The sequence below is a fragment of the Cyprinus carpio genome, chromosome B15 (genome assembly GCF_018340385.1).
Source record: "Cyprinus carpio isolate SPL01 chromosome B15, ASM1834038v1, whole genome shotgun sequence".
Classification (NCBI taxonomy): domain Eukaryota; kingdom Metazoa; phylum Chordata; class Actinopteri; order Cypriniformes; family Cyprinidae; genus Cyprinus; species Cyprinus carpio.
Window position 1 is genome coordinate 7,705,913 of NC_056611.1, and position 19,287 is coordinate 7,725,199.

Consider the following 19,287-nt stretch of genomic DNA (forward strand, 5'->3'; position numbering starts at 1 on the left):
AAAGATATAGTAAAAGCAGTAATATTGTAAATGCTGTTACAATTTAAAATCACTGTTTTCTGTTTGAATACATTTTAAATGTAATTTATTCCTGTGATGCAAAGCTGAATTATCAACAACATTACTCCGGTCTTCAGTGTCACATGATCCTTCAGAAATCATTCTAATATGCTGCTCGATATTTTTGTGGAAACTGTGATACACTACCATTTAAAAAAAAATATATCATACTTTTATTTAGCAAGGAGCCATTAAATTGGTCAAAAGTAACAGAACAAAACATTTTAATGTTACAAAAGATTTTTATCTCAAATAGATGCTGTTCTTTTTAACATTTTCTATTCATAAATAAACCCTGAAAAGGGAAAAAAAAATCAGCATATTAGAATGATTTTAAAGGAACATGTGAAACTTGAGTAATGACGCAGAAAATTCAGCTTTGCCATTTGAAAATGTACTAAAATAATAAACTACTTTTTAATTATAATATTTCACAGTATTATTTTTACTGTATTTTTGTTTGTGATATAATAACACTCTATGTGCGTATCTGATGGTACAAATAACCATGTGTCTTATTTTGAGGAACTTAACTACCTTCTGTTTTTAACACGCCAAAAATAATAATAACTGGCATGCCCAATCTTATTTTTAAACAGTACACTATAATGTGAAACTACAGAAGGGGAAGCAACTTTACTAAGGTGTAAAAATAATACTAACAAGAAGTGCATTACTTTACACTCAAATTTAAATGTAAGCTATAGGTAATAAGCACTTCAACTATTTAACAGCAAAAGTACAGCAACTAGTAGAAATCTCTTAAAAACGATGAAATGACTAGAAACAGTACTTGAATTCTGATATGCCAACAACCAAACGATAAAAATTCTGATACACCAACAACCAAAAGATCAACAGGAAATGCAAATCATTAAATTGTGACATCTCCATTTAAGGAAGTGGTAAATTCTCTCCATACCACATCTTGGGCTGGTTTCTGCTATCAGCTATTCAAATGAAAATGGACGTGTGAAGCGGGTGGCTGCACATGACAGAGCTGCAGTGTGATATAGAAAGACACTGCTTCACAGCGACACACAGACGCTTTGTTCCACAGTCCCATCATCCACAGACAGACCACCAGCCACCACTACAGGGAATGTCTTATCTTTAAGACATGACCCATTTAAGAACCACAAGATCAATATTATAGTCCATTTAGCCTAACTCTCCATGTCTGTCTGTTCACTAGTTCATCTACAACTTTTGCCCCATCATTTTCCAGGTTCAAGGTTATATACATTTCTACTACATTTCTACTGCTTCAAACAGGACCAGAACTAGACAGAACATCATCACAAAGCTTGTGAGAAGCAGATTTTGTTGTTGGATGTTGTTGTAAAAAGCTACACGCACCATTGTAAAAATTGCCTTGGTTGGGACTCTGGCAACCAGACAAACTCCTAATGGTATATAGAGGTCTTCCTCTGATCTGCAAACTGATTTACCTCTCATCTTCCTCCTGGACACACATATAAAGACACACACAACAGAAGAACAATCAATAATGCTTATGAACAGTACTGAACGTATATACAATAAACAGAGATGCTGGTCTGAGTGTAACGTGTTACAGTGTTAATTTTGTCAATGAAATAAGAAGAGACTAAAATGTATTCAAAAAAATAAAAATAAAAACTGTACCAAAAACCTCTTTTTATTTTTGTCAAAAAATGAGACAAAATGTTATTGCAGACTGCTCTACACACATGTACTATGCGAGCTTTCATGAGTGCGGTTGCCAGATGTCAAGAGTTCTATTCCCCGAATCAGAGCTTCGCTGTTACATGGATACAGTCATGGCCAAAAGTGTTGGCAGTGACATAAATTATGTGCTTTGCTAAATGTTCTGCTTAAGCTGTTGTGGTGTTCATTCACATTGTTTCTAGATTATTGTGTAGAGTGATCAGTAGCATTTTAAATAATTGCTAAAAGCTTCATTGGCCAAAAAATGAACTTTTCACAAAAAAAATTATTTCACTGTTTTTTGATCCTGACACAAAATGACCGGCTAACATTAAATGACTAATCATATCAGATTAGATTGACAAAATTTACACTACTCTCGAGCAGCTGTAACAATGTCTCATAAGTAATCCCGGTGTTCTGTGATTGGATGTAAGACTGAACATAAGAGTCTTCATTTTCTCCCAACATCTTAGCCGCTGAGAAAGCAGCGGATTACTTCTATTTTTCACAGTAATGCGCCTCAAAATCTACCTAAATACGTATGTCTGAGCAAATCAGTTCACTCCAGACTGCTTTGTGAATGTCATGTCATTATAATGCTTAACTGACGTTTTAGCCGTATTTGTGTGCGTATATTATCAAAGTATTTTAACTGATCAGCACCGCGCTTGTAAGATTAGTTCGCACCGCGCTGTCCGTTCATAACTCTGTAACACTGCTCTGTTTCGTCCCACTTTCAGTGCATGTGGCTTCCTATATTCACGGCTGAACACTGGTTCTCTTGCTCTCAGTCATGTTGCTTTTACTGGCTGTTTATTGCAGTAGTATGCAAAGCAGAAAGATGTACAGTCCACGCCCTCTTCTGGAGAGGGGTGGGAATATGCAGCTCATTTGCATTTAAAGGGATACACGCCAAAACAGCTCTTTTTTTTTTTTTTTTTTTTTTTTTTTTTTTTTTTTTTATACACACACCCCAAAAATGACATTTTCCAGCTGTTATAATAAATTTGTGGGGTATTTTGAGCTGAAACTTCACAGACACATTCTGGGGACACCCTAGACCAATATTACATCTTGTAAAATGGGCATAATAAGTAGCAGACTTAATGCGGGTGCGGTTCGGGTCGCGTCTTCACGTCAAATAGGTCAGATCGGGTATGGAATTAAATTAGTACTGCTGCCAGTTAAGTACTGTGGGTGCAGGTTTTTACCAAAAAGGAACCATGTAGGAAACTGACATATAGAAGTAATAACATTTCCCATGCAAACAACTGCTACAGAGCTAGAATGGATGTCTTGACTCTATAATGAAATAAACGAATGCACTAAACTGTAACTTCAAATTCAGATCCAGTATACTTCAGTTAAATCAAATTGTTGTTCATTCAATATTAATTATATCAAATGTATTAATAAAAATGTATTCAAAATAAAATAATTCATTCAGTAAATTCAGACTATACTAGTTTGTTCAAATCAGATTTACATTTTAACAACAGGTTTACTTTTCAAGCACATTTGCGTTCTTTATGCTACACATTAGGGAAAAAAAGGCTTTTCAAAGGGCTTAATGATTGAACTTCCTCATTTTGAGAGCTGTATTTTACTATGGAATTTGCTTAGAATTTGCTGTATTTCTAATTTTAAAAAGCACGGCTCACTTTTTTCTTTGTTTTCTACATACAGTTTTTTATGTACACCTATGTACATGTACACTAACATGTCTAAAAATAAGGTTCCCCTTCACATTTCCCTGTGAAATGCCTTAAATTTCAGACAATCACAACAGCTTTCAGTGAGAAACTTACTCAAAAAGTCCTCTGATGGAGCTGATGATGCGGGGAGATGTAGCTGAAGCAGACCTGAGAAGAAAAACAACAACTGTCGAGACTTTGAAAAAAAAAAAAAAAATACATTAGGTTATTAATGATGCTACATGAACTGACGTAAAATTACTCAAAATTAGCCATAATTAGGCAAAATTATTTCCTAGGGTAAACAACAGCATGCCTCAAATGCTATAGATAAAGCTCAAGATACACCCAAAATATTACTTGGATATTTTACCCAAAATAATTACTGCATTATACATGAAAGCCCCCACTGTTACCTGAAAAGTGGCCCATGGGATCTCTCCAACCTCTGTGAAGAGTCACTTTTAGGGGATGATGGTATGGGAGGTGACACATTTCCAGACTCTCTGACAGGCAAAAGCAAAACAATGAATGAAAACATGTTGATTTTATAGGATTGTTTATGCTGCCCTTATATGCTGATTTAAGCAATAAGTCACTTAAAAATCAAAAATCTGTCATTATTTACTCACCCTCATATCATTCCAAACCGGCATGACTTTCTTTCCTCTGTGAAACATGAATAAATAAATGACAGTGCATACTGTAACAACTCTCCTTTTGTGTTTCACAGAAGAAAGACAGTGATGAGGGTTTGGACTGACATGAAATCAGATTCACACTTCATGCAGCTGATACTTACTCATTAATATTCACATTCTTACTGGCAGCCATCTGAAGCTCTTTGTGAAGACTGGCCTCTCTGGCTCTAAGACAGAAGAGGGAATGTGATCAAGAAAGATGTGGTGTTTATGGAATAGACAAAATTTGCTTTCAACATTTAGTTGTGGGTTCGAGTCTCGGGCCGGCAATACCACGACTGAGGTGCCCTTGAGCAAGGCACTGAACCCTCAACTGCTCCCCGGGCGCCGCGGTATAAATGGCTGCCCACTGCTCCAGGTGTGTGTTCACAATGTGTGTGTTCACTGCTGTGTGTGTGCATACTTTGGACGGGTTAAATGCAGAGCATGAATTCTGAGTATGGGTCACCATACTTGGCTGTATGTCACGTCACTTTCACTTTCATTTAGGAAAAAAAGAACCTACAAATTATTTGCCAGCAGAATACCACAGCAGCAGAGAGATTATACTCAGTGAACTTTGAAATGTGACAAAAACACTAACTCATTAACTACATTAACCATCTTATAAGCCATTGCATTTTAACAAATAATGTTTCTACTGTTGTTTGATGTGGCCTCTGTGTCCATTATTCCTTGTCGACAGATGTTACAAAACACTTGGACATTAATAAGAATGTAATACTTTCTAAGCTGAGACTTGTCATAGCACTTGCATATCATTGCTCCTTTGTTGATTTTGATTGCTTCCATTGTCTTCATTTGTATGTCGCATTAGATAAAAGCGTCTGCTAAATGACTGAATGTAAATGTAATACTTTTAGCTCCTTCACTGTAACATATTTAAAGGGAAAGTTTACTTATTCCCTTATTCCAAACCCATCACACAACCGATGACATGAATTAGAAGATGGGAGATTATTTTTGAGAGGGATTTGAATTTGTTATTGTAATGGTGCAGCAATCACACATTTCACCTCCCATCATGCCTCTGACCTCACTCTCTTCTCATTGCGGTGGTTCATGCGGACAGCAGCCTGCTGTTTTGGAAGGATCATGTTCTCCAGGATCTCTGAGCTGCGGAGTTTCTCTTGTCGGTACGTCCTCTCCATGTTCTTGTGCTGCTCCAGCAGAGAATCATATTCTTGTTTCAGAAGTCGGTTTCTAGTCTGTACCTCTGTCACGTGTTCCTGAAGCATGCTGTGCTCTGACGCCAAAACACTGAGATGGTTTTGGACCTCACATAGCCTAATAAAAAAAATAAAAATACAACAAAATCATTATACATGCAAGATCTATCATAAAGTGGTCCAAATTTTCGACATTTAAGAAATTATTTCATAGCTTTATGCATTCCACGATGCACATCCAGACCAAGCTAAAAAGTCTACAGCTAGAAAAAGGAATAGTTAATGGAAATTCTGTATGATTTATTTTTCATCTAAAGAATGGAAAGAGATATGGCAGAATGTCCAGGGTTTTTCTATCTTTCATATTTAGCCATACGTTAGATTTGTGACCAAAATTTAGGACATTATTCATTTATAATATTGAGACAACATACAGGATACAAAATAGGGCCTGAAACTCTCTCTCTCAAAAAACAAAACAACAACAACAAAGTTTCAGTAAAAGGAGTATCAGTAAGTGTCATTAAAAGGAGGTGCTTAATCTTCTGAAAATGTTAATTAGCAATATTGAGAGGTAAAAGGTAAAACTAAACATTACATGTTCTGTTTTTTCATTTTGCAGTCACTTTATGTTAGTTTCAAAATGTTAGCACCCTGTTACCATTACAATGTAAATATATAAAAAATAGTTGGGTTCCAAATAACTGGGCTGCAAAAGATATCACTCAGTAGTGGGTTCAAAATTTCAAAGTTATTTCATAACACTGCAGTTAGCATAAATCAAAGAATAATTTTTTGTTTAATATATGTATAGCATAGAGGGATGAATGGTCGAACATGATAAATACAATTACTAATTTGTAAATATATATCTTCCTTCTATGCTGTAGAAAGAGTCCAAATGATGTAACTTGAGTGTCATGACTTTTTTAATAAAGCAATCAATCATGCAATAACAGGCTTTTTTATTAAAATAAATGTGATATTAATTTAAAGAATATGTCAAAATTATAACACTTTCACACATTTCACCTGCGGGCAGCAGATCCTTTTCCTATTTAGCACCCAAACTCTGGAATAACCTACCTAACATTCACACTCTTGCAGTTTAAATCTAGATTAAAGACCCATCTCTTTAACCTGGCTTACACATAGCACACTAATATGCTTCTAATATCCAAATCTGTTAAAGGATTTTTAGGCCCCCCGACTGAGTCTGGTTTCTCCCGAGGTTTTTTCTCCATTCTGTCATCGATGGAGTTTTGGTTTCTTGCCGCTGTCGCCTCTGGCTTGCTTAGTTGGGGACACTTCATTTCCAGCAATATCGTTGACTTGGAGAAACAGAGCACAAGGATGACGTTCAAGACCCGACTAGGAAACATGAGGCAGACTACACATTTATACTAAACAGACAGGTGCAGGGAATCAACTGGTAACGAGACTACGAGAACAGGAACATGACTAAATAAGGGAACACTAAAACAGGGGCAAAACAGGTTCATAATCCTGACATACTGCCCCCCTCGAAGGCACGTCCTAGCGCCGTAGAACAACAAAGGGTGGGAACGAGTGGGAAAGAAAGGAGGAGGCTCGGGAGAAGGATGGATGTCCGGGAGGGGGCCGGCAGACAGAGACCAGGGAGGTGCAAAGGAGGGAGGAGCCAGGGAGGAGACAGGAGGGGCCCGGAGCAGGAAGAGCCCAGCAGGACCCAGGCTCTAGCCATAACAGCGGCCCACGGTTGAGCTGACGGAGGAGGAGGAATGGCTGCCGACTCCAGGGGGCCGAAGCCGGAGGAGTAGAGTCCCGAGGCGCAGGATGGTCGATGCCAAGGCAGAGCCAGAGGAACGAAGGAGCCCAGCGAAGCTAGTGGGAGGGAGCTAGGATCCATGATGGAGCCGACAGGTCAATGGGCCGAGGCGGAGTCTGGAGCCCAGATGCTGGAGGTGGAGTCAAGGGATACTCAGACCACGGCAACACTGGAGGATGGCATAGATGGTGGGCTGAGGGCGAGCAAAGGGGCTGCCAGACAACAGCACATGAGGAGGCAAGAGCTGGTGGGAGGGCGGGCATCTGTGAGCCTCCGGGGATTCAGGCCAGAACTTAGGAACGGGAGCCCTCTCCTCTTCGGTGTGGCACAGTCGCCGCGCCATACACAGCTCACCCTCAGCCACGGTGCAGGGGGCGGAGCTCCTCTCCGCACTCACACTGTTCGCGGCTTTCTCCCTTGTGGCGGGCGTTGTTGCTGGCTCAGACACCTTGACTGACGTCATCAGCAGCTCTGGCTCCATGGCGATCCTCAGCTCTGTCGCTCCGTGCGGACGATGGCTCATCAGTAGCGGCAGGCATCGGCTCTCCATCAGCAGTGGGCTCAGGCATGCGGTCCGCACAGCGGGGAGATAGTGGGCTGCGCACTGTGTTCAGAGCGGCACTGGCGAGATCTCCCTTGGGACAGACATGATCCATCCAGGGAAACACAACGGAAACTGAAACAAATCTGAGGGTAGACACACGGAGGTAACTGTATTCGTTCAGATCTTCTGTCACAATTCGCTGGAGCAAGGGAATGAGGAAACAAGGAGACGTGGAGATTTAACAAAACGAGAGTCTTTAATGATCCACAGGGAGAAACAGAGCACAAGGATGACGTTCCAGACCTGACTAGGAAACATGAGGCAGACTACATATTTATACTAAACTTAACGAGGGACAGACAGGTGCAGGGAATCAACTGATAACGAGACTACGAGAACAGGAACATGACCAAATAAGGGAACACTGAAACAGAAACAAGGGCAAAACAGGTCCATAATCCTTTGTGGAGAGTGCCAATGATAAAACATTTTAATTTCTAGGCAAACTAGCTCTTTAAAGAGCATCCACTCTGCTTTTTTATTTATTTTATTTTTTGAGCTGCTATTATGAAGCACAAAGTCCATGCCAAAGAGAGTACATTTCTCCAACAGAAAACAATTGCCTTTTTGTAGTCCTGCCATTATTTTCTTGACTTAGCTACTACACCGTGTTACATTATGTAACATGTTTGAGGCAGAGCGGTGTTACAGCAATGTACAGAGTGAGAAGAATGATGTTTTTTCAAATTATATTAAATGTATTCTAGCAGACCCTAAAAAATGTAATTGTGGAGCTCTAAATGAACATAATATGGCCACTGTAAAAGGGAGGTTTTTCATGTCTAGAAAGAATAAAGAGGGTTACTTGGTGTGTTGTTCATCCAGTGTCACTTCCTTCATCTGGATTCTCTGCTGCAGTTCCACCACCTGGTATGCAAGCTGCAAGAACAAAAAAATTATAAATCCAAAAAACTTTCAATAAAAAAAACTAAATGTCATTTTTTAATGTTTACATATATTTTTTTTTTAGCTAGAATACTTTGATATGGGGGACTTTCCAACTGGTCTTAAGAAAACTTTAATGCAAGATTAGGTGTAACAACTGGTTATATACACCACTCTGATCATTTCTAAAGAAAAGCAGTTGATTTTCCTAATGTCTCCAAATAATGTTCTCATTCACATTAGATTAATATGCTTTGGAAGAACATTTCCCAGGGCATTTTTACAGGTAGGAAGCCATCGGTTCTGTGCAACTTTAACATGCTTGTAGATTTGATGACTGACTCTCTGCTAAAAGGAAGAGATAACAACAGGACAACTTGTAAACCTGTTCAGTGAAACAGGTCAAAACTTGTACCATAAAATTCAGTTTGGTTTATAATCGTTTGACGAAATTCTCATGAGAGAGGCTGATTCTATTTTTTCCACATATACCATCGTTTCCTACCTCACCGGTGGTTGTTTGTAGAGATGTCAGTGAATCTTCAGATAGCGAGGGCCTGCGACAAACAGTATTTTGAAATTAAAAGCAAAAACAGATTTGTCATAGTTGAATATGAAAAAAAGGATAAGAATATATTCTATTACTATACATAATGTCAAATAGTATGGTTGGTAAGGTGTTACATACTATACATTCTGGTATCTAAAAATGTTAAATAATAATAATAATACAATCAAAGTGACATACTGGCATGCACGTTTCAGTAAATCCACAACTCCACCCTTTACACTGTAATGTGTAGTTATCTTTTATTGCAATTTAACAATCAGAGTTTATGGGGGTTTTTTTCCTGTAGTATAAAAATGTGTTTCATGTGGTATTCTAAATTAACTTGTTTTATGTTGTAATATTTCTAAATATAACGTGACTGCATCAAACCGTACTCCAACAGAAGCCATTTTTAGGTTTAGATCAGGTAGAAATTGCTCTGCACGTTTTCACTTTTTACAGAGTAAAATTAAAGCATATTATGACTCAGAGTAAAGGTTACCTTGACCCTGATCCCAGAATGCCTTTGGTTATGAGGGCTCTTTGCTTGGACTTCTCCAGCAGACTGTGATCTAGAAGAAGAACAAACCAGCATGATTGGTTTTAAAAGAGGCCAGCCGATGTTTACACTCACTCCAAGAGTGTTTGTTAATGAGATTTTCTATTCGCACCTGAGTGTCAAGATTCACAGAATCAGAATGAGTGAGCACTTGCACAACTGAATTTTGTTTATAGCAATCTTGATTATACTGAGGATATGTAAATTAGACCTTCAGTTAAAGTAGTTACATTTTTAATATTCTGTTCTCCATAATAATAATTAATAAAAGTGGAGCATACTTTGCATTATAATCCTAAATAAATTATAAAATAATAAAAACAAGATATAAATATACCTTAATTCCCACGTTACGAATATAACATATAATACAAATTTATTTTGTGAAACATTATATTTAACTGTTACTGCAATTCTTTGTATTTTCTGTATAATATGATATTAATAAAACAAAAATTTGTATAATATTTAACTTAACCCTATTATATTGTATCTTTAAGTGCTTAAAAATATATATAATTTCATTATTTAATCAGCCACACGGCCACAGGTAGATTTCTAAACTGCTACTCATCCAAAACAACAGGCTAAAAAGTTAAATCACAAAATCCAGCATTAATCAAGCTTACACGACTCTATGAGATCCTGGAAGACGCTCGTCTGGGTCCTGTTGCGATATTTCAGCTGTCTGATAATGTGACGCTTCCATGTTTCGATCTGTTTAAGTTCAGAGTTTCTCGCGCGCTGCGACGCCGCCATGATCATAAATAACAGTTTTAATACAGTGACAGTAATCTACTTTCTTAGACATAGTTCATGGATGTACGCCGCGTCATCGGGAATTTAACTTTTACGTTTGTTTTTCCATTCCTATGAAGCGCACAGGAAAGCATCAGAAAGTGGGCTGAGACCCGACGCGACGCGGCGCGTCAGTGCAGTGGCTGTAAACACACGAGGGGAGCCGCCTGCTGCTGTCGTTGATGAGTAATCATGACAAAACATGTCAATGCTTCTCAAGCGTGCAAACAAACTGGCTAGAATGAAAAGCACATCAAAATCTTGTGAAATAAAATGGGAGTGGCCTTTTGGCCCAGACGTTTTCTCTGATTGGTTAGGAACGATGCGTCAAATTATAATTCTCATATTTTAATTCTTTATTGTGTATTTTCAACTCAATGTATGTTAAAGTGTACGACCGTGATTATATAGGTGAGAATTAGTTTTGTTTTAATTATTATTATTATGCTTGCGCAAATATGCTGTCATGTGACTTCTGTTACTTTTCTCAGCGATTTGCCAAGATGGACCAATCACAATCGTTGTGAAAACAAAATTCAAACAGTTGTAGTCATTTCATAGACGTCCTGGGGCACGTTTTAATTTCTACGTCTGGTAACAATACGCAGAATTAAAATACTTCCAATGTTATACATTTACTTTACTAATGTTTCCCAGAAATCTGAAAAATTTGAATGCTGCTCATGAGGTTATGAATTTCTGAGCCTCAAAGCGCCCTCTGTCGTAACAAACATAGAAAAGAGTATTTGCGAGTAACACTGGCCAGCCAGTGCAGTGTACAGCTGTACAAACACTACAAGCGCTGACATTTCAGCACTGACACCTCGGCTCACACGGATTTAACACGCATGACTCACAGCTGGACAGTAAGTCACACATAAATGACTAATATGAGTGTACGAGAAATACTGTAGGAACCACAAAAGTTAAAAATAGGCTCAGTATATATTTATGGGAAATATTGGAAAACTTTCTTTACAAAAAATGTGCCTATGGTTTTGCTAAATAATTCTGCATCCCTTCCAGAAGATTGCTATGGATTTATATTTTGTTTTTGTAAATGTACTGTCTTTCAGAATCATAATGAACCACAAAAACAATCATATTTGAATGTTTAATATTAAAACACAGTGCAAATAGCTGGTTAAAACATATTTACAAAGCCTTTGAAAACAGACAACTATACATTTTCTGTGAAAAGAAGAAAAAAAAAAAAAGGATTGTGCGTCAACATGACAAATCATAATCAGCACATCAGTGGCAAGCAGATAGTGAGTCATAGCCAGATGCTTTGAGAAGATACTATTCAGAGAAACATTCAAAATAAAATGACAGTGGATCACCTTTTAGTTAGTCTGCGTGGTTGTGGCGGTGTGAAATGGTGTAAAACTACACAAGCATCAAAACTTCAGCACAAAACTGAGTGCATTATTCAAATCTATATCCAAAGTTAACACTGTTTCAAAACTGTACATAAAATATCAAGGACATAATGGGGAGAGGTCCTGAAGATTTGCCTTGACAGACCTTCAAAGCATAAAAAAAAAAATTGTATGTGACCATATACACTCAGGTATTGAAATGTAGTGTAAAAAATAATAATAAAAAAACAAAAATTGGGACAGTATAAAAGACCAGTTTCACACACACAAAAATAAAAATATATATGCATTTACATATTTAAAAACATAAAACCAATGGAAGACATCAAGGTTTAAAGGTGCTTATGGATATGACATTAGAAGTTCAGTTTTGCCGATCAAATGATGGGAGCCGAGCCGTTACTCCAGTGTGGCCTGTGCTCCTTTTTCAGTCATTCGCAGTAAGAGCATCTCTGAGTATTTCTCCAGGAGGGCCACAGTCCTGTCGTCCTGGAGCTGACGGCCGGGAGAGTCCTCCGGTACGGGGCGGGCGCTTTGGGGCGAGGGGCGTGTCTCTTGTGGGCACAGGCAGTTCAGCTCACTCTGTACCCCCACAAACACCTCCTGCAAAATACTCTTCATCTGCTCCTGCTGCTCTGACCGCTCCGGGACGGAGCACAACTGCAGAGAGGGGACAGAAAGAGTGTTTTACCATTAGACAGCTTTTCAAGGTTTTACGGTAAGGTTTAGTTCTAGGCATTTTCCTTCACTTTGTTAAAATGCTATAAAATTCACAAAAAAAAAAAGAAAAAAAAAAAAAAAAAGAAAAAGAAAAAAGAAAAGAAAAGAAAAAATGCTGTATACAGATCAACGGTTTTACAGAAAATTGAGAATGTTAAGGCAATTTTGTACCAACTGAATTTAATACATTTTCTAATTTCTATTTTTATAGATAGTTGCACCAGTTTCCACACAAATTTATAATCATACACCACTGTTCAAAAGTTTGATATATTTTAATATTTTTCTATTTTAATGCATCTTACAATGAAATTTTAATTGATACGGTGTCACTGAAATGTATATTTGGTGCTTAAGAAACATTTCTTCTTATTATCAGTGTTAAAAAAAAAAAAAAAAAAGAGTAAACAAAAAAAAAAAAAAAAAAGAGTTCAAAAGTACAGCATTTATATGAAATAAAAATCTTGTGTAATATTATAAATGCCTTTACATTAATTTAATGCATTATTGCAGAACAAAAGAATTTATAAAAAAAAAAAACTGATCACTTCTTCCCTTGGCAATTAACAATCCAAAAAAAAAATTAATAATTAAGAAAAACAAACAAAAAAAAAATAGTAGAAAGACTTTAATTTTAAGGATCAGAGAGAGGGTGAAAAATAAACATGGACATTTTTTATATTAAAATTTTAAATGATGCGTGTTATCCCTGACAGAGGTAGAGATTGATATATCACCTCGTTATAAAAGCCAGTTGCTTTATGGATGGTCTGCCAGAGTTCATTCACCATCTCCTTACACATCTGGACACTCAGTGACTCCGCAGAAAATCCTAAAGACAAAAATAAATAAATATTACCTTCTGTGACTGACTTTATTAAAAAAAAAAAAAAATTCCTAATATTAAACAGAATTCAGACATATTCTGATAAACATGTTGTTTAAACGGATTAAGCCAATTGCAAAAACCTAATAAATCAATATTCTGGTTAGCAGAAATGCGAATCAGAGAGTGAACACCCACAAGCATTGTAGTGGAGTTGATTTAATATTTAAAGGAAAGTAGTTCTCCTTTAATCTGGATTTTGAGCAGTATAAATATATGCACATCTATATGGAGGTATTTATATGCCTGATTACTGCAGTAACTATGGACCAGCTCTTTCAGAATAAAGCCTTGACCAGCTTCATGAACAACGTCCTTGCAATTTAAATGCATTTGAGCATGTAGGAGACAAAGCACCTGTGTCCTCTCCAACGCAGTTGTTTTCTGTAGGATCTGAGTTAGTCTGAGTGGTAGCCAGTGTATTCCCACACGCCTCTGTAAACTGCAGGTCTTCCACCACAGAATGACTGGTTTCTGACACCGTGGAGCTCCTGGCAAACGTTTCAGACCCAGCTGAGAACCTGCTTGAAGTCTTAGAGACCAAACTCTGCTCAATATTAACCATCTGCTTCCGACACTCCTTGCCCAGGGAACGCATCTCTGTGGGCGTCACCAGAGCCTTTCGACGCGGAGACTCGGCACGTTCAACTTTCCCTAGACGGCTCTTGAGTGACACCGGTGACAAACTGGCACGACTGGGGCCGACGAGGTCCAATCGAAGAGCTGCCCGGGCACTGTGGTTACCCAAGGCAGGAGTAGAGACAGCTGGGGTCTGATGAGACGATCCAGAAGACACAGCTGAAGAGGAAGGAGGAACAATGTTCTCTTTGCTTTGGTCCACACTTAGGTCCAGAGATAAAGATGGGGCGTTTAACTGCACTTCCTCTGATGTACACACGTTCAAACTCTCCACAGAGTTGCTCTGGGTTATCTTCGCTCGGGAGCTTGCGGTGGGACCCATGTAGCTTTGGCGGGAGCGCGTTACAGATGTGTCACACGCACTGCTGGTAGGTTTGGTGCTGAGAATGCCTGTAGTGTTGACAGCATTGTGAGCTTTGGACTGAATGCTCTTGTTTGTGATTTCTGAAAAGACACATTAGAAGTTTATTAAAGGAAGAAAAACCCAAATGTCATTCTTAAAGCCGGTAGTTTAACCCCAACTGCACAAAGACAACCAAGAACCAAAAACCAAGATGTGCACAAACTAAAAGAGAGAGCAAAACAAGAATGAAAATCACTACACCAATGTGAAACCATTCTGATTTGGTAGTTTGGTAAGCCCAGACATTTAAAACACCCAACACACTCTCACAGACCTCCCAGAGCATTTTTCCAGCGTAAAAAAGATAAGTTTTGGCAAGATTTCCGAGCAGCCACTGAGGAACGTTTCTTGGTAACTGGAGGACAAGATTTCAGCATACACATTAAATTATAATTCAGCAAGCATTATATTTAAAATAACTAAAACAGAGCCAGAAATTCTGATATCTTCTAATTCGACAAAGCAACAAATTCTGAGAGGAAATATTTGTTGTATTTTACATGGAGCACAACACCTCATTGGGCGATAGGTTGAGATCACATGACCAGTCAGATACTACTGTTTAGGCCTTCAATTACTTGAAGTGAAATTGAAGAACAAACTTGCTTAAAAGGAAAACGCTAGTATTTCGGGGCCTTTATCCTTTGTGTTAGGAGACACTTTTTACTCATGAAAGTAAAATGCATTTTATTAACAGGCAAACGGGACATACCACTTTTCTCATTCTCCTCAATAAGTCCAGTGTTGTTTGAAAGAATCTTTGACTTGTCCTAAAAAGCAGGAGAAAAGGAGAAAAATTAAGACAAAAGTCCCACAGACAATTTTAAGCTTTTGCTTCTACTAACATAACCAATAGTTATGGAAGCCCGTTTCCACCACTTTGAGAAAAAATATAATTCTGTAAGTAGGGCTGGACAATAATTCAATATCGATATGTATCGCGATAAAAAAAAATTTCAATAACGGTGATATGGTTTTTAAACACATTTCCGATATTTCGATATACCAGTGTTCCCCATACATTGATTTATTTGTGGCGTTTGACTTCATTGAATAAATATGAGCACTGTACGTTTCAAAATCAAAACATGTCGCGGGTGTTTTATATGAATGTATCTTTGAAGGGAACCGACAGTTTTCAGAAAAGTTTCGATGGCATTTTCATTTTATCTGATAAAGAAGCGCTCATAGGCGGAGCTGCTTTAATTAATAGCCGTTACTGGAGAAACCGCTGGGTCTACCACTCTCACAGCGCCTCCTGCTGGCAGACAATCAGTTTGCATTTAAGCCCGGCTCCAGCAACATGCTTTTTTTTTTCCTGCAGCAACTCAAGAGCACTGTTCATACTCTTTATACTGACTAAAGCACATTTGTTTCAATCTATATCCAAAGTACTGCAAAAACTATTTTTACTATTCAAAATAACTGTTTTATTTTAAAATGTAATTTATTCCTGTGATCAAAGCTGAATTTTCAGCATCATTACTCCAGTCTTGACATGATCTTCAGAAATCATTCTATTATGCTGATTTGCTGATTATCAATATTTAAGAGAGTTGAGTACTTTTTTTCAGGATTCTTTGATGAATAGAAAGATCCAAAGATCAGCATGTATCTGAAACAAAGCTTTTGTAACATTACATTTTGATTACATTTGATTTGATTACACTATTCCATTCAAAAGCTTTGAGTCAGCATCATTTCTTTCTTTCTTTCTTTTTTTGGAAAGAAATTATAGAAATTTTTATTTAGCAGAGATGCTTTAAATTGATCAAAAGTGATGATAAAGACATTTATAATGTTAAAAATATTTCTATTTCAAATAAATGTTCTTCTAAACTTTCTATTCATCAAGAAACCTACTCAGCTGATTTCAACAAATTATTTTTGAGCAGCAAATCAGAATATAAGAATGATTTCTGAAGGATCATGTAATCAGAGTAATAATACTAAAAATATAGCTTAGAAATCACAGGAATAAAATACATTTTAAAATATTTCCAAATATAAAACTGTTATTTTAAATAGTAAAAATATTTCAAAATGTTACTTTTCTTGCTGTATTTTGGATCAAATAAATGCAAGCTTGGTGAGCAGAAGAGAATTCTTTAAAAACATTAAAAATCTTACTGTTCAAAAGCTTTTGACTGGTAGTATATATTAGCCTACAGTTTGAAGTTAAAGATATTAATTTTAATTAGGTGAGACTGAAATGATTTTTTGACAGTGATTTCACATTTATTGTTTGTATGAAGGCTAAATACAAAAAATAATGGTTTTTTTTTTTTTTTTTTTCAAAAAAATGGTTTTATGGTGTCAGACTTGGCAAATTCATTTTTCATAAATGTATATACACTGACATCTGTTGTGGGCATTCTTGGCAGTTTTTACGAGGCTTTTTATAGTGTTCATATCGATATCGGAATTATATCGTATCAACCGAAATTAAGAAATATATCGTGATATAAATTTTGGCCATATCGTCCAGCCCTATCTGTAAGTCATAATGAGATACTTTCTCATAATTATGACTTAGTTGTTATTATGAGAAAGTTTCTCAATAAAACTAACTATGTCATAAAGAGAAACTTTCTCATAATTATGAGTAAATATATTATAATATTCGGAAGGGGGGGGGGGGGGGGTCTCATGCATAACGAGAAACATTCTTGTAATAATGAGAAACTTTCTTGTAATTATGCCTTAGTGTCTCATAATAATTAGAAACTTTCTCATAATTATGAGTTAATGTAATATTCAGGGGAAAAGAAATCTCATATATAATGAGAAACTTTCTCGAAATAATGAATTAATTCACATATGCGCAATGCATCTGTTGGTCAAAGCCATGCAGGAAAGCCACAAACATTTATTCTGTTATCTAAAGTGTACTATCCGTCATTAAATAATGATTTGAGAAATTATCTGTATGTAGACTTTCAATAATTTGTAGCACCTTCCAACAAGTTACTCTGCCAGACAATGATAGTTCATTTCTTCATAAAATGCATGTGAGTTTTGTTGGAATATTTTCCTCTATATCCGTTTGAAGCCATGAACTATCTGGCAGAGTAACTTGGTAAATGCTGCAAATTAACAAGACTACGTGCAGATCATTTATCTGGAATCGTTATTTAAATGACAGACTGTACACTTTAGATTACAGACAGCAATGTTTGCGGTGTTCCTGCATGGCTTTGACCAACAGACGTCGCTAGTGTGCCGTCACTCTTGAGTTGCGCATGCGTAAATTAAGTCATTATTTCGAGAAAGTTCCTTATTATGAGAAAATAAGCCATTATTTCGAGAAAATTTCTCATTGAGAAAATAAGTCATTATTTTGAGAAAGTTTCTCAATATATTTCAATAAAGTATCTCATTATATTGAAAAACAGTCATAATTATGAAAATCTTTCTATACTTTCTATGATAAGAAATCATATTTTTTTTCTCAACTGTGGCGGAAACGGGCTTCCATAATAGTATCTTATGCTGACATGGTCCTACCAAATATTTCTAGCTACCGTATAGAGTTTCACTTGGAAGAAAACGACAGATTTCGAAGATTTGTGGTTTTTAGTCCATGCTTTTGAGGTCATTTAAACTAAAAGAGTAATCCTAAACAAGGACAATTTATTTTTTACTTTTAGCAGATACACACTTAAGTCTTGGGGATAGTTTACCAACAAGTGAAAATTCTGTCATTTACTTTATAGAGTAAAGATTTTATTTAGGCTTTTTATTTACAGTTAAACATTGATCAATGCACATAAACAGAGCACATCAAATATGGCTACTGCAGCTCAAATGATACTTTCTATGCGCATAAGAACAAACTCCAGTGGTTGTTGTGGATGTTCAAACATGCTTGAGTGAGAAGCAAGAACAAACCTTGTTGGTTCTCTAGCATCACACAAGCACATGTGAGCTTCCATTTACCTTTTTTATGTGCTTTATATACACTGTATGTGCATTTATCAATGATTATATCCGAATACAAGCCTAAACTAAATGTGTTAATCATATAAAATTGTCTTGTCAGGAAACTCTGATTAAACTGCATAACAATATGGGAGAAGTGGTTCAATTTATGATTGTCACACCATTTTGTTTTATTGAGATTTTTTTAAAAAGCTGAAGAAAAGCCATAGAATGACGTGACATTGTTATTCAGTCTGATTTGTGATGGATATGAACAACCACTGGGATCATCTTGTATGACATTCAAACTAAATTAATCATGAGATTAAAAATCATACCATTGTTCCATCCAGGATTAGACAGCTATCACTGGATTCATCCGGTATACTGGGCAGGCAGGCTGCAGGCCGGCAAACAGCACTGCCACTAGTCCCAATAGTGCTGAAACAGCAGACAGAAATGAAATGTACAATGTCATCTTCACTATGACACACTACAGTATGTAATTACACAGACACTTCTTCCCGTTTTATTTAGATCTCAAAAGGGAAGAAAAGAGCTATAATTGTAATCTTATATTTCTCTATAACACATATTTAGCATGGGAGTTAAGACATGGATGTTGACTCACCGAAAGCGGCTCTGAAAGCGTGAGAGGAAGCGCGTGGAGATGCTGAGACGAGGATTGAGGAAGTTACTCTCTGTTATGGGCTGCAGAATGCTCGAATCAGTGTTGAACTTTTCTACAAGAGTTTCCACAGCAGATAAGATTAGCAATAAGAAATTCACCATCATCTTAAAGGAATAATTCAACCAA

General features: G+C 36.9%; 2 protein-coding genes across 3 annotated transcripts in view; both read right to left on the reverse strand.

Moving 5' to 3' along the window:
- atg16l2 (ATG16 autophagy related 16-like 2 (S. cerevisiae)) overlaps positions 1 to 10,772 on the reverse strand; it is a 30,837-nt gene extending 20,065 nt beyond the window's left edge. Inside the window, exons 1-9 of the mRNA XM_042740033.1 lie at positions 10,351 to 10,772; positions 9,665 to 9,734; positions 9,118 to 9,169; positions 8,533 to 8,606; positions 5,183 to 5,434; positions 4,249 to 4,314; positions 3,863 to 3,952; positions 3,561 to 3,614; positions 1,420 to 1,525 (exon numbers count right to left, since the gene is read on the reverse strand). Of these exons, the coding sequence (XP_042595967.1) occupies positions 1,420 to 1,525; positions 3,561 to 3,614; positions 3,863 to 3,952; positions 4,249 to 4,314; positions 5,183 to 5,434; positions 8,533 to 8,606; positions 9,118 to 9,169; positions 9,665 to 9,734; positions 10,351 to 10,486 (900 nt within the window). The 5' untranslated portion in view covers positions 10,487 to 10,772. The remainder of the gene's footprint in view (positions 1 to 1,419; positions 1,526 to 3,560; positions 3,615 to 3,862; positions 3,953 to 4,248; positions 4,315 to 5,182; positions 5,435 to 8,532; positions 8,607 to 9,117; positions 9,170 to 9,664; positions 9,735 to 10,350) is intronic.
- An 847-nt stretch (positions 10,773 to 11,619) lies between these two features.
- The window catches only part of wdr62 (WD repeat domain 62), a 31,101-nt gene continuing 23,433 nt past the window's right edge, over positions 11,620 to 19,287 (reverse strand). The window contains exons 26-32 of one of the 2 annotated variants that reach the window (XM_042739046.1): positions 19,102 to 19,213; positions 18,809 to 18,911; positions 15,262 to 15,319; positions 14,824 to 14,904; positions 13,865 to 14,590; positions 13,359 to 13,453; positions 11,620 to 12,561 (exon numbers count right to left, since the gene is read on the reverse strand). In XM_042739046.1, the coding sequence (XP_042594980.1) occupies positions 12,301 to 12,561; positions 13,359 to 13,453; positions 13,865 to 14,590; positions 14,824 to 14,904; positions 15,262 to 15,319; positions 18,809 to 18,911; positions 19,102 to 19,213 (1,436 nt within the window). In that variant the 3' untranslated portion in view covers positions 11,620 to 12,300. The remainder of the gene's footprint in view (positions 12,562 to 13,358; positions 13,454 to 13,864; positions 14,591 to 14,823; positions 14,905 to 15,261; positions 15,320 to 18,808; positions 18,912 to 19,101; positions 19,214 to 19,287) is intronic. The other variant, XM_042739047.1, reaches the window with a different exon arrangement.